The sequence below is a fragment of the Callorhinus ursinus genome, unplaced genomic scaffold (assembly GCF_003265705.2).
Source record: "Callorhinus ursinus isolate GAN/ISIS: 27379988/994484 unplaced genomic scaffold, GSC_fseal_2.0 scaffold43, whole genome shotgun sequence".
Classification (NCBI taxonomy): Eukaryota; Metazoa; Chordata; class Mammalia; order Carnivora; family Otariidae; genus Callorhinus; species Callorhinus ursinus.
The window spans coordinates 12,091,351-12,106,379 of NW_027397105.1; the positions used below are offsets into that span (position 1 = coordinate 12,091,351).

The following is a 15,029-nucleotide window of genomic DNA, read 5'->3' on the forward strand; positions in this document are numbered from 1 at the left end:
TGGAGGTGGATGGCTCACTGTCATCGATGAGCATTGTGCATGTCCTCAGCACAATATCTCACTTAGCTCCCCCTCCTCCCACTGCACTCTGATGTTCACATTCCAAACTTGGCTTGTGTTAAAAGTTTCTGCAGCAACCCTTCCCCTGTACGTGACTCTAAAATTCTTGAAGGGACTTTTGATTTACTTGGCCCCTGTGTCTCCCCGTCCCAGTCTCTGCCACCCCACTCTGCCACCACCATGGTCCCAGCTGCTCAGGCCCCGAACCCTGAGTCCTCCCTGAGTCCTCAGTGTCCCTCTCTGCCATGGTCCAGGTGCAGGAAGTCCCGTTGGCTGTGCCTCCAAGATGCACCTGGGTCCCCTCCTTTTTCACCAGCCTACCTCCCACCTCTCACCGGGCCACCAGCATCCCTCACCTGATGGGGCCTCCAGCCCCCTTCTGGCCTCCCTGCCTCAACCATGCCCCACTATGGACCCTCCTTCTCCTGTGGCAACTAGAGGGGCCTCTAAGAAATTAAAGTGAGAGACACCAGACACCAAAGACCACCTACTGTGTGATTCTGCGTATGTGAAATGTCCAGCAGAGGCAAGTCTGCAGAGACAGAGCAGGTTGCTGGTTGCCAGGGGCCGGGGCGAGAGAGGATGGGGAGGGACCGCCCAGTGGCTTCAGGGTTTCCTTTTGGGGGTGGGTGACAGCGTTGTGGAACCAGACAGAGGTAGAGATTGTACGACACCGGAAGTACCAAATGCCACTGCATCTGTATATCGAAAACGTGGCCGCAGTGAATTTTATGGTATGTGGATTCTACCACAGTAAAATCAAAATGAAATCAGCCCACTGATTAAAACCCTCACCCAGATGCCCTCACAATAACCCCGAATTCCTGAATCCAGCATCCCCTGCCCCCCAGCGGACTCCTCCTTTGCATATTCCCGGGCTCCCCCTCTGACCTGGGCGTGGCAGGTCCCTCCCCTCCTCTCAGACCTTCTGGGGCTGCGTCTTCCCCACCTCTGAGCCTGCACCCCCGTCTCCTCCTCACACTGGACTTCCTGGTCCACAGTCTACACTTCCCTTCGCCCCACTTCCCGGTCCTGGGCCCTGTTTTATTCGGAGCTCTCAACATCACTTTGAAAGGACCGTGTTATTTATAGCTTGACTTGCCAATTCTCTCTCTCCTGCTAGAGAGAGAGACTCATCCACGAGGGACAGGGGATTTCTTTGCATCTCTGGTGCTGACTCCTGAGTGCCGGGGACCGAGTCGTGGCCTTTGTGGGCTAGCTGATGGGAACATGCCAGCTGCGTGCGCGGCTCCCTCCCAGGGGCCTCCGGCCGGCCCGTCAGCCCTCGTCTTCCTGGGGGCCTGCCAGAGCCCGGCGGCTTCCTCTCTGCCCTTCCGAATCCTTTCTTCTTCCAACGATTCAGCCCTTTGGGGTGAGCAGTGTTGGTTTCGGCCTCGCTGCGTTCCGCTTCCGAAAATCCCCTGGGCTTCCTCGCCCCTCCCCGCGTATACCTGCGCCCTTGAACTCGCGACTTCCTCCGGCTTCGGGGCGGGGCTGTGCAGAGCACTGGAACCGCACCCACGCCCGGCACAGGCCGAGGGCTAGGTGGTGGGGAATGGAATGAGCACCGGGATTTGTTCTGAAATGTCCCTGCCTGCGTACCCAGGATGGTTCCCAAGTTGAAGGTCAGGAACGTCTGTACAGATGCTATGTCCCCCTCTATATGCCCTCAAGACTGGACCCAAAGTCACCTTCTCAGTGACGGGACCTCCTTACTTAGCACTGCACCCCCACATCTCCCTCGTGCCTCATTTTTTTCCAGAGCCCTCCTCACCATCTGATGCCCCGACGTTTTGGCCATTCATCTCTTTGGGGCGTGCCAGTCCCACGAAAGCAGGGACTCGGTGCCCCCACAGCCTAGAGCCCGGGGCAGCGCCAGCTCAATCCATCCGTGAAGGGGGTGGAGGATTTCCCAGTCTGTCACGGCCTTGTCTGAATTGTTGGGGTGATGCTCAGAAAAGGTCAGAGAACGGCCAGACGCCATCCACTGGCTCGTCCAGGGCGCAGTCCTGGCTGGGCCTCGACTGCCTTGTCCCTTGCCCAGGTACCTGCTCTGGCTTCCCGCTTCCAGACCTTCCTCAAGAGGGGCTGACCAAACGCAGAAGTTGGGTGCTCCCACTCCTCAGCTTAATGCTGACTGGGGGCTTCTCAACCTCTGCACCATAGGCACTTGGGGTGGATAATCCTTTATTGTGGGGGCTGTTCTGAGCCTTGTAGGATGTTCAGCCGCATCCCTGACCGCAGCCAGTGGCACCACCCACCCCCCTTGTGACCACTTAGAATGTCTCCAGATGTTGCCAAACATCCCCTAGCGGGCAGAACCGCCCTCACTCGAGACATCACCCTTTCTCTTATGGATAATTTCAAGCAGATACAAAGCAGGGAGAGCAGTGTGAAGAAGCCTCCCTCCCAGCCCCCCGGAACCTGGCGGCTGTACAGTTATCAACCCCTGGTCAATCTTGTTTCCTCCCGGAACCTACCCAAAGTAAATCCCAGACATCATAGTATTTCATTTGTAATTATTTTAACATTTACCTCTAAAAGACAAAGGCTCAGGCCCCCTGGCTGCTTAAGTCGGTAGAGCATGTGACTCTTGATCTTGGGGTTGTGAGTTTGAGCCCCATGTTGGGTGCAGACTTATTTAAATAAATAAATAAATAAATAAAAGACAAAGACTCTGCTTTTATCAAAATGACTACATACACGATTGCTGTCGTTGCTTGGTTTGTTTGGATTGGGGTCCAAATAAGGGCAAGCATTGTAATCAGTTGGTATCAGTGTGGTTTTTTTGTTTTTTTTTTTTTTTTTTAGAGAGCGGGGAAGTGGGGGGTGAGGGGAGGCTGTTGAGTGAGAGGGAGAGAGAGAATCCCAGGCACGCTCCACGTTCAGCGGGACTTGATCTCACGACCCAGAGGTCATAACCTGAGCGGAAATCAAGAGTCAGATGCTTAACGGACTGAGCCACCCAGGCGCCCCCGGGTGCGTCTCTTCTAATCTATGGGCTCCTCATCCATCTCTTTTTGATCCATTGCAATTTATTTGTTGGAGGAACCAGCTATTGATCCCCCGGAGTCTCCATAGCCTGGATTTTTCCCGACTGCATGCCTGTGGTAGCGTTTATATGTTCTTCTGTCTCTAGTCTTTCCTAAAATTTGATGCTTGGGTCTAGCGCTTGGGCAGATTCAGGTTGGATTGTTTTGGGTGAGAATGGTTCAGAGGCGATGCTGTGCTCCCCATCAGAAGATGGGCAGTGTCTGGTTTTCCCATCTGATGTTAGCAGCTGCCTGCCGTAATTCCTGGCTGCCCCGCACCTGCCTCGGCCTGCCCCTGGCTTGTTGCAGGACCATGACGCTGAGTTTGAGTTTGCACTCCCTGCTTTGGTGGGAGGCAACACAAACACAAGGGTGATCTGGGTGCCGTGAGATCAGAGAAGATGGGAGAGCTCATCTGGGCTGGGTGTCATCAGGGGGGACCTCTCAGATCCAGTGACATCTTCCAGGACAGCCCTCTTCGGACACGTGGTCCATGGGCATGGGGGCCCACAACAGAGGTGTGTTTAAATGCTTTTGTCTCCCCAAGGCGGTCAGCCTAGAGCTGCGACTTATCATATGGGAGTGGTTTGGGAAGGTCAAAGGGAAGAGGAAGCCACTGTGGGAGTCGGTGACACCCACAGAGGTGGGTGGGAACCAGCAAGTCAGGGCTCATAACACCGGCTACTGCGCATTATGCTAAGCACTTTACATTGGTTATCTTATCACAACCACCCTATGAGGATGGAAATGTTATTGACATTTAACAGATAAGCAAACTGAGGCTTAGAGTGATCAGTGATTTACTCTAGTCACGTACGCGGTAGAGGCGTAATTCGAACCCAGTTCTGGGTGATTCTAAAGGTGGTGCTTGTTAAGATAGAAAATGTAATTGTCAGTTAGTAAGAGATAGCTGACTGTAGTCCCTTAAACAGATTAGGGATTAATTTTCACATTAAAGATGACTGGAGGTAGGGTCGGGGGCTGGCTTGGCAGTGCCACGAAATCATCAGAGACCCAGGGTCCACCATCCTCAGTTTATGACTTCCATCTCCAAAGTCACCTCAAGATCCAATATGGCTGCTGGAGCGCCAGCCATCTCATCGGTTTATAGGCAAGAAGAAGAAGAAAGGAAAAGGAGCAAAAAGACCTGGCTCCTAGTTTAATTGGCTTTTTAAAGAGGGTCTTTCTTAGTCCCACTCAAAGGCTTCCAGATCATTGGCCACCCCAACCACGAAGGAGGCTGGGAAATACAGTCTTTTAGTTGGGCCACATTGCAGTGCAAAGACCAGAGCTCCATGAGTGAGGAAGAGGAAGATTATGTTACAGACCAGCCCCCCAACTCATTGCCCCCCAGAGGAGCCATTTTCCATGCCTTCCAGTCTCTCCAGAGACACGCGTATTCCAGGCCCTCTGATGGGAGTAACTCGAGGCTTTGAAAGTCAATCAACCACTCTCTTCTGGACTGCTTTGCTGGGGGACACAGGCACAGAGAGGCACATCCTGGGCCGCGTGCTGCAAAATGAAGTGTTACAGTCTTATTGCTCACCTTTGGCTGTGACTGTGGTCTCCTAAGGGGACCTGATGTATGTAGAACCTGCTATCTTGTTAATCATGCCAGTAGCTCATGCTCTTTGACATCAGGCTGACTGGTTGGTGGTTTAGAGTGTGTGTGCTGGTGTCGGAGAGACCTGGCTTTGACCCTCGGCTCCACTTTTTACTGGTTGCGTGACCATGGGCAAATGCATAATTGTTCATGAATTTCCATCCCCTCACCTGTCAAATGGGCATCACAATACTTGCACACATGCATCCAGGGTTTACTTTGTGCCTGCCCTTCCGGATATTCCACACCCGCTAATATATCGAGCTTTCCCAGTGAGCCTATGAGATAGGTACTACTATCATTCCCATTGTATAGATGCAGGAACTGAGGCACAAGGCGTTTAAGTACAGCTAGGGAATGACCCAGCTGGGAAAGAGAGCTGATCTGGCCAGAACTCACATTCTGGACAGTACTGCAGGCAACTCTGTGAGCCTCAGTTTCCTTACGTGTAGAATAAAATGGGGGTGATAACAGTACTTCCTTGGGTTGACCTGAAGACCCAATAAGAGACCGATGTCTGTGATGTACTCAATTTAGTACCTGGTGCATAGTAGGTGCTGGGCACATGTTGGCTGATACCACCCTGTTCCCAGTCCCCTGGACTCCTCTCCTGGAGTCCCACATTTGGCTAAACGTTGTCTGCCTGGCCCTTCATGGTTCCATTTCCTCCTCTGGCTATTTTTATTTCTATTTCCTTAGAATCCCTCTAGAGTCAATACGTGAGCCTCGGTGGTTCTTTGCGGCTTGCATGGAAAGACCAGGGCTTTGGGGAGATGAGACAGCTTCCCAGATGGGAGTAACTGGGAACGCTGTGTTTATCCTATGGAAAGCACGGATGGGAGAGTGACCTGTGGGCTCTCCTTCCATCTCCTGGGGACAGAGTCGAGCTTTGCCAGAGTGACCCAGCTGGTCTCCGCTGGGAGAGGCCGTCTGGACGGGGTGCGGCGTTTCTGCTGAAGGCTTGCGGGGAGGAAGCACCGGGACAGAGCGGCCGGCAGGTATGGGGCAATAGGCAAAGGAGCCGTGAACCCTCCTGCCATCTTATCCTCACAGAGCCTCAGGCCTGGAGAAGCCACAGAGCCCTGTGTTTTGTTCCACTCTGTCCCAGTGCCTTCCACGCAGTAGCTGCTCGGGCAATTGCACGAATGCAGGAGCTGACTCGGGAAGGGTGTCCTCTACCAGCCCGAGAGGATCGGATTCTGGTCTGTGCAGGAAGGAGCCATTGCAGGGTTTTGAGCAGGGGAGTCACCTGCTGTTGGGGTGGAGGCTGCCCTGCAAAGGGTGGAGGCAGGGAGGCCAGCCGTGGTGACTGTCCTGCTGGGAGCTGATGAGGCCCGAGCAGAGCTCTTTCAGAGGAACAATTATGGTTGTTGATGACTGATTCGTTGCGGCAGGGAGGGAGAGCGGAGGGAGGAGTCTGGGTGGTGCAGGGAGGGCCAGCCTCGGGGCCACGGACTAGGGGTAGAGGGGGCTGGGGGCGAGGTATCTGGAAGACCACCCCTCCCCTCCCTCCTGCCGTGAGGTGGGGAGGAGTTCAGCAGGTGGAAGGAATCTGGAGCCTGAAAGGGAAGTTTAACTGAGAAATAGAAAATTAGGAGTCATTCATGTGTAGTGCCTGGAAGAAAAAAAATCACGTAATTCTATTTTGCAGAAGCCGGCTGTAGCTATTTATGCATACACACGAGGCGGGGACCGCACTGGTGCTTAGAGAAAGAGCAGCTTTTGTCTGGAAAAACACTCTAAAGAGCTCTTGATTGGGTGAAAGGTCTTGGGCTTGCCTGGAAGCAAGCTCGCAGGGGAAGGAGTGCTCCATTTTCCCCAGAGATGGGGATTGGGGGTGCGTGAAAACGCTGGAGGGCTGGGGCAGGACCTTAGGACAGGGGCAGGGGTTTCCTCCGGGGACAGGGCTGACACCCTTGAGAAGCAGAGATGGCCAACATTCCATTTTAAATGAGTGTGTCATGACCCTTTATCTTAGAACTCAACAATAGAAAGGCAAATCACCCAAATAAAAATGGGCAAAGGATCTGAACAGACATTTCTCCAAAGGAGACAGATGGCCAATCGCACAAGAAAAGACGCTCAACATCACTAACCATCAGGGAAATGCAAATCAAAACCACCATGAGACACGGCTTCATGTCTATGAGGATGGCTAGTATCAAAAAGACAGGAAAGAACAAGTGTTGTTGAGGCTCTGGAGAAGTTGGAGCGCCTATGAGCTCCTGGTGGGAGTGTGAAATGGCTCAGCCACTGTGGAAAACAGTCTGGAAGTTTCTCAAAAGGCTAAGTATAGAGTTATTCTATGACTCAACAATTTCACTGCTAGAGAACATCCAAGAGAAATGAAAAGTGAATCCATTAAAAAACAAAAACAACAGCAACCCGGCAGGCGACTGGCTGGCTCAGTCGGTAGAACATGTGACCTTTGATCTCAAGGTCGTGTGTTCAAGCCCCACATTGGGTGGGGAGCCTACTTAAAAAATATAAGTTTAAAAAGAAAAACCCGACCTGTACACGAAATGTCCACAGCAGCATTATTCACAACAGCCAAAATATGCAAACAACCCAAGTATCCATCAACAGACGAACGGATGGACCAAATGGGCTATGACCAGACGATGGAATATTACTCAGTCATAGAAAGGCACGAGGTACTGATACGTGCTGCAACGTGGATGGACCCTGAAAACATTATGCTAAGTGAAAGAAGCCAGACACAAAAGGTCACACACATGCATGATTCTTCCAGAAGACGCAAATCCATGGAGACAGAAAGTAGGTTCGTAGTTGCCAGGGGCTGGGGTGGCAGGGTGCAGAGCAACACCTAATGGGTACAGGGGTTCTCTGTGGGGTGATGGAGATGTCCTGGAATTAGATCATGATGACGGTCACACGACATCATGAATGTGACCAAAAACCACTGAGCGGTACACTTTAAAATGGTTAGAATAGCTCTTTGGGGAAGGCTCGGTGGCAGCTGTAGGCTACAGGGGGGGTTGCCTTCTCCTGCCGCCCTGCTGAGGAACGAGGAACCAGTAGGTCAGGAGGCCACTCCGCTTCTTAAGATACCTGAAGGACAGTCATGGGACCCGAGGTGGTGGGTCACTGAATTAGAATGACTCTAAGTAGCCGCAAAGGAAAATCTTTGGAGAAGGTACGCGCTGACTTTATCAGAGGCTCCAAGGCAAAGAATCGCAACGTGAAGAAGCCAGTTCCGATGCCTGCCAAGACTGTGAGAACCACTACAAGGAAAACCCCCAGTGCTGAATGTTCTAAGGCTTGGGATCTTTGCCAGAAGACGACCCACAAGGGACTCATGGATTGGCACCGTCCTTCTGCGGTTGCTCAGCAGATGACCCCCGCTCCGTAGTGAGCCAGCGGTCAAGGTCGACATCATCATCAGATGCTTCAAGCGACCTTTCTCATACATTGATTACCAATTGTTAAAAAATAAAAGAAGATAAGATGGTTAAAATGATGAAATTTATCTCAATACAATTTTTTTTTTTTTTAAGTAGGCTCCATGTCCAACGTGGGGCTCAAGCTCATGACCCTGAGATCAAGAGTTGCATGCTCTATCGATTGAGCCAGCCAGGCGCCGCCCCCCCATTTTTTTTTTAAGTATCTGGGAACTCTGTGTACTCCCTGCTCACTTTACCTAGAAAGCTAAAGAACTCTAAAGTGTATTAATTAGCAAAACAAAACACGAAAAACATGGAGTGGCCATGCGGAGATGAAATCCCTGACCCTGGGTCCTCCGGTGCCAACTGCAAGCTGCTAGGCGTTGGGACCCCTTCCTGTGATTTCACCATTGTCCCTGCCAGCCTGCACCTCCCTGGCCCCTCCACAGTTCATCTCTTCCTCTTTCTGAATGACTGAGCTTCCCATGAGGTCAGCAGACGCCGCCCACAGAGAGCCGGTCAAAGGGCTTGTTGCCTTTGACCCTCATGACAAGCCCATGAGGAACTGGGGGCTCAAGGAGGTCGGGACATTTGCCCAGGATGCATTCGTGGGTAAGTGGCAGAGCCGGGATGGGACCTCAGGTGTTTCTGGTCCTAGTGTGTGCAGGAGAGTGGTGTCACTGTGGGGTCCCAGGCAACCTCTGTCAGCAATGCTCTGAGTCTGGAGACAACACATCCACGGCTCTGGAAACGCAGACGCGTGCTCACACATACTGAAACATGGACATATACTTCCCCCTACACAGATCACACATACACACACCCACTGGCGCCCAAACACAGGCAAACACACAGAGACACACTCCCCCCCAACACTGAAACATTCACACACACACACTGTAAACCAGACACACACACTCACATGGATGCTGAAGCATGCTTGCACACACCTGGAAACACACACACTCAGAAACACAGATCCAGACACTAACACGCACACGCCCATGAGGGACTGGGTTCTGTAGCTAGCCTGTAATTTCAAAGTGCTGGTTATTGAAGTCTTGGGCTGAAGGAGGGGGAAACAGCCTGGCTCTGAGTTTTCCATGGTCCGTGGGTCACTTTGACCTGGCCAGGCCTCACCGGTAGGCACTTAGCCATCTGGTCCCTGAGCAGCCTGCTCCAGATGCTCACTGGGGGAGTATGGGTCAGGGAGGGGGCAACTCGGGGACCAGGGCAGAATGCTCCTGGGGGCTACTCCCCTTCACCTAGGGCCAACTCTCCTTGCAATTCATTAACCTCAAACTGTCCAAGTGCTTGAGGGTGGAGGTTAGGGCTCCTTACTGGATCCTGCTGGTCACTGCCAATGGTAAGAGCAGCCATTGTGGTGAGAGTGTAATAATAATGAACATTGACTAAATACTTTCTATGCCCTAAGCACTGTGTGGAGAGCATTATCACTTCGGATCCTCACAACAAGCCTATAAGATCAGTACCAGGACGGTACCATTATACTGATGAGGAAGCAAAGGCCTGCAGATGCCCCTAGGACCTGGCCACCCTGGTCCTCGAACCCAGATTCTATCAGTCAGCTCTCCCTATGATAATGCTGCATAACAAACCACCCCAGACTTGGGGGCTTACAGCAGGTGTTTATGCTCAAGAACAGGTCTGTGGGGTGAGGGTGGGTTGGCCAGTCTAGTCTGAATTTGGCTGGTGGCTCTGCTTCAGTCTGCGGTCAGCGGGGCCGAACTGAGTTCAGGTCTCCCCCATGTGTGTTGGTTCTGGGGCCCAGGCTAAAGGGGCAGCAGTTACCCAGGATGTGTGCTTCTCAGGGTAGCTCACCAGAGCACAAGAAATCGAAGCAAACCACACCAGCACATATGAGGCCTCTGCTTCTGTTATGCCCATTCTCGTTCCAGCAACCAAAGCAGGTTACATAGGCCCAAAGTCAATGGCACAGGGCAGTCTGCTCTACCCACAATGGGAGGGGAGGAGAGGGGGGAGCACTTGCTGAGCAACAATTCAATCTCTTGTTCAGGTTTAACCCAGACACCTGAGCTCACAACCAGTGTGTGACGTTGCCTCCATCGGCGGAGAGCCTTGAACAGGATGGGATGTTAAGGGTCTGGCCTCCTGGGATGGAGGTCCTGGCCCCAACACTTCCTGACTGTCCCTCAAGCTTTCTGGGCCTCTTTTTTCTCATCTGTGAAATGAATTGTTTGCAGTATCAGTGGGATAAAGTATATCAAGTGCTTGGTACAAGGCCAGCACGTGGGAAGTCCTCAATACATAGTAGCTAATATGAATAGCTGTTCTCAACGGGAAGCCACAGCCCCTTTCTCGGAGCCATTTGGACATGTTTTGGGGGTGTTTTGGGTTGGGGATGTATTTCAAGGTGAGGGTCAGGGACACCCACACCACAAAACATGGTCCCACTCAAATGCTGAGCGTCCTTACCAGGAAAGGTAAAAGGTCCTAGCCCTGTCACTTCCTGTTGCAGATGGGGAGGCCGAGGCCCGGGGAGGGATGGAGGTTAGACCAGGAGGTGGCCGTGGGGTCCTCTATAAACACAGCTGGGGTGCCAGGACACAAGCACTCGGGGACCAGGCAGCAGGGCCCGTTGGCTAGGGGCTGGGAGGACAGCTCACCTGCTGTCCCCCTGGGTACCGTGGAAGCCGGCTGCGCCTGAGCTGCCCTCCCGAGCTGGGCTGTGAAGCCCCAGGTTTATGAAAGCAAGAACAAGCCGCGAGAAGGCAATGGCAGACCAGTAATCAGAAGAAAGAACACAGCTGAACCCCACACACCTCTGAGGAGGAGAGATCTGACGCTCGCGGGGATCAAAGCTCCTGCACCAGGATGGACAGCAGGACCTCACATCATACTCTGGAGGAGGAAGCAGCATTTTGGTGACGTTCCAGCCCTTTGAGGCACAGCCTGTGGGGGGTGGGAGGGGATTGTGGGTGACAAAACCTACTTGAGGGGCAGGCTGCAAAATCCCCTGTGCTCTCCCCAAATGTCAATGCTGTGAAAGACAGAGTAAGGAAAAACTTCCAGATTTAGGTCATTGTTTGAGGTTTTGGAGGAAAACATCTTAGTTCTTAGGAAATATCCCCTGAAGTATTTAGGGGCAAAGAGTCTGCAACTTACTTTCAAATGGTCGATAAAAAAAAAAAAAAAAAAATTACAGGGGCGCTCGGGTGGTTAAGCATCTGCCTTCGGCTCAGGTCATGATCCTGGGGTCCTGGGATCGAGCCCCTCATCAGGCTCTTTGCTCTTCCCCCTGCTCCCGCTCTCTCGCTCTCTTGCTCTCTCTCAAATAAAGAAATAAAATCCTAAAAAAAAATAATTACATATAAACAGATAAAGCAAACACTGGGAAATGGTCATCGGTAAACCTAAGTGGAGCATATATGGGTTTATGGTACAATTCTTGCAAGTTTTTGGTGGGTTGGAAAATTCTGCAGGTAAAAAAAGTTTTTAATCACGTAAAACTGACAACAGCCTGATTCATTTCATTAAGTTAAGTTCAAGAGACGACTGAGTCAGGCTCATGAGTCTTCTTGAAAGAAGGCACAGGAAGTACATTGGTAAATAGGGCAAATAAAACACTATTCCAATCAAAAAGGAAAGCACACGGGAAAATGTCCAACATCACAAATAACGGGGTGGGGGGGACGCCAAATTAAATAAAGTATAATTATTCAACTATTAAATTAATGTTAACCCTGTTTGGAATAATCATACTCCAGGTTGATGAGTCAGGGAAATGGGAACTTCACCCTTCTGCGGAGGCAAGAACCTTTGTTGATTTATTTTTTATTGACGTGTAGCTGACACACAGTGTCACATTAGTTTCGGAGGTACAACACAGCGATTGGACAAGTGTGTACATTGTGCTGTGCTCACCCCAAGTGTAGCTCTGATCGGTCACCCCATAGTGCTATGAAAATAACCTTGAGTATATGCCCCAGGCTGTGCCTTTTATCCCCGTGACTTATTTACTCCAGGGCTGGAAGCCTGGTCCTCCCTCTTCCCTTCACCCCTTTTGGCTCATCACCCCCCTTCTCCTCCTCCCCTCTGGCAACTATCAGTTTGCTTTCTGTCTTTATGGATCTGTTTCTGTTTCCGGTTTTTGTTGGTTTGTTCCTCTGTTTTGTTTTTTAGAGTCCACCTATGAGTGAAATCATATGGTACTTGCCTTTCTTTGTCTCGCTCGGTTCCCTTAGCACAATGCCTTCTAGGTCCATCCGTGGCATACCCCGCGGTGCGGAGGCAGAAGCGTTCAGGGAGCAGTGTGGCTGTCTGGATCCTTTGCCTCTGGGGTCGATCCTAAGATGATCCTACACGAGACTGCACACATTAAGGTGACCCACGTGCCGCAAGAGGCAGTGTCTTTGCTGGGACCTCCAATCCTTAGTTCTGCGTGGGGAGAGGCAGAGGGAGAAGCAGACTCCCCGCTGAGCAGGGAGCCCGACATGGGACTCGATCCCTGGACCCCGGGATCATGACCCGAGCTGAAGGCAGATGCTTAACCGACTGAGCCACCCAGGCGTCCCCAGTCCTTAGTTCTGATTGCTTCTGGCCCTTGCTTCCCTGCCTCCTTCCTGGGCACAGCCCTGCTGTGCAGTTTTCACGGTATTGTAAAGAGCTGCTGAGATTCTGGTCACCTCTGAGTGTCTGGGGCAGGGACTGCTTGGTACTGCTCGGCCGGCAGCCCCATTAGCCCCTGCGGCACTCAGTGGGCTCAAGGCACCACCCCCACCCCACCAGTGTGGGAAATGGGAAATGCCATATTCTCCTAGAGTCCAGACAGACACTCGCCGCTCCCCGGCTACTGTGGCTTGACCAGGGTTGGTCACCTGATCTAGTCTAGTAGTGCTCACACCCTCAGCTGCCCTTGCTGGTCCGTGGATGGACACCTGGCCCATGTGGAGCCAACTGGATCTCATCTCTGGGGGTTATTTATTATTATTATTATTTAAGATTTTATTTTTATTTTTATTTTTTTAAAGATTTTATTTATTTATTCATGAGAGACGGAGAGAGAGAGAGAGAAGCAGAGGGAGAAGCAGGCTCCCAAGGAGCAGGGAGCCCGATGTGGGACTCGATCCCAGGACCCTGGGATCATGACCTGAGCCGAAGGCGGACGCTTAACCATCTGAGCCACCCAGGCGCCCTAAGATTTTATTTTTAAGCAATCTCTACATCCACCGTGGGGCTTGAATTTACGACCCGGAGATCAAGTCACATGCTCCACCGACTGAGCCAGCCAGGCTCACCTCATCTCTGGGGTTTCAAAAACAAACGTATTGTCTCATTTCCAAACATTGGGAGACGTTTTAGCCATCTTCTTGCTTGCTAGCTTAATCCCAGTGTTTAGAAGGATAAACTATGTGATCTCAATCCCTTGAAATGTTTTGAGATTTGCTTTACGCCCCAGCATATGGTCGATTTTGGCAAATGTCATCTATGACCTTGGAAAGAATGTATGTTCTGCACTTTCTGGGAGGAGAGTTCTGAGGAGATCGTGGTAGAGATTTGGTTCATCATGTCATTCAAATCTCTGGCCCTACAGGGTTTTTCCTACCTTTTCCCTCAGTTACCAAGATAAACCTTTTAACCCCCACGAGATATTTTTATTCTTATAAACATCTAATACTCATTGGGATTTAACTTTTCCAGCGCTCTTCATTCCTTCCTGTGTTCCTGAGCTTCTGACTGGGGTCATTTTCCTCTTACCTGCTGGTGATGAGTTCTCTCAGCCTTTGTTTGTCTGAAAATATTGTTACTTTGTTTCCAGTTTTGAGGGATAACTTCCCTGGGCTAAAATTCAGTCTTGGCCTTCCTTCACTCATCGATTCCTTTGGTAAATTCGATGGGTGCCTGGCACAGGTGCCCGGTATGTGCCAGGTGCCAGAGATGCGATGGTGGCCAAAGCAGGAAACGCCCTTGCTCTTTAAGAAGAGAAGGGAAGAGTGTGTCAGACAGGGAACCGGAGGTGCAAAGGCCCTGTGGCTGGAAGCAATTGAGATGAGGTCAGTGTGGGTGGAGAACAGAGGGTAAGAGCTGGAATGGCAGGCTGCTCCTGGGCCATATGGGACCTCGTGGGGCCATGGTGAGGAAGAATGCTTTGCCTTCATCCTTATAGGAATTGTCAGGCATCTTGAAGCTCACCTGGACCTTGAAGGATGGATGTGATGAAAAGAAGCAGAGAATGGAGCAGAAACATGATGTGTTTTGGAACATTGAATATTTGAGTAAGTGCTGAGCCTGCACTGGGCCACTTTTATGTCATTTCCCCCTTCCTAGGGAAGCGGGATTGCATAGCGGTAAAAGGCCATGCATGACTTTGGGCTGGCCAGCTTGAAGCACATCACTTACTCAGCTGTCTGACTATGGGCCGGTCCCTTCCACAGAAGTCAGTTCCCTCACCCGGGAAAGCAGAATAACACTTCCCACCTCACAGGGCACTTCGAGGGCTTATAAAGGGAACCGGTGCTGAGACCTGAGCCTCCAGCTTTGCAAGAGCCCAACTAGCTTAGCGCTTTGTTTCTATGGGTAGAATTTTGTCTTCTGCTGAGCGACAGGGAGGGTAAATCACTTGCCCCAGACCCCCAGCCAGAGAGTGGTGGGGTGGAGACTTCACGGCTCACGGGTTGCTTTGATTTCGTGTTCAAGGATCCTGTTCCCCTCCCCTTTCCTTAGGCAGGGTCACTGAGGCCCAGAGAGGTGGTTTGCCCATGGATACCCCAAATTTGGGAGTGGTAGAACAATTTATTCATCCATTCACTCATTCATTCATTCATTCATTCATTCATTCATTCCTTACTTATTGAGTGCCTCCTTTATGTCAGGCATGATCCAGGTGCCACAGAGAGAGTTGTGTATAAAGGGATAAAAAAGCCCCATCCTCAAGCTCACAGTCTACCT

At 51.4% G+C, this 15,029-nt stretch overlaps 1 protein-coding gene across 7 annotated transcripts in view; it reads left to right on the top strand.

The window, feature by feature from the left end:
• Positions 1 to 8,613: 8,613 nt before the first annotated feature.
• The window catches only part of PEMT (phosphatidylethanolamine N-methyltransferase), an 85,832-nt gene continuing 79,416 nt past the window's right edge, over positions 8,614 to 15,029 (top strand). For 2 of the 7 annotated variants that reach the window (XM_073881813.1, XM_073881812.1), the window contains exon 1: positions 14,248 to 14,356. In XM_073881813.1, coding sequence (XP_073737914.1) covers positions 14,314 to 14,356 — 43 coding nt within the window. In that variant the 5' untranslated portion in view covers positions 14,248 to 14,313. Of the gene's footprint in view, positions 8,712 to 10,137; positions 11,006 to 13,204; positions 14,357 to 15,029 lie in introns of those variants that run through there. The other 5 variants (XM_025864006.2, XM_025864002.2, XM_025864007.2 and 2 more) reach the window with 5 other exon arrangements.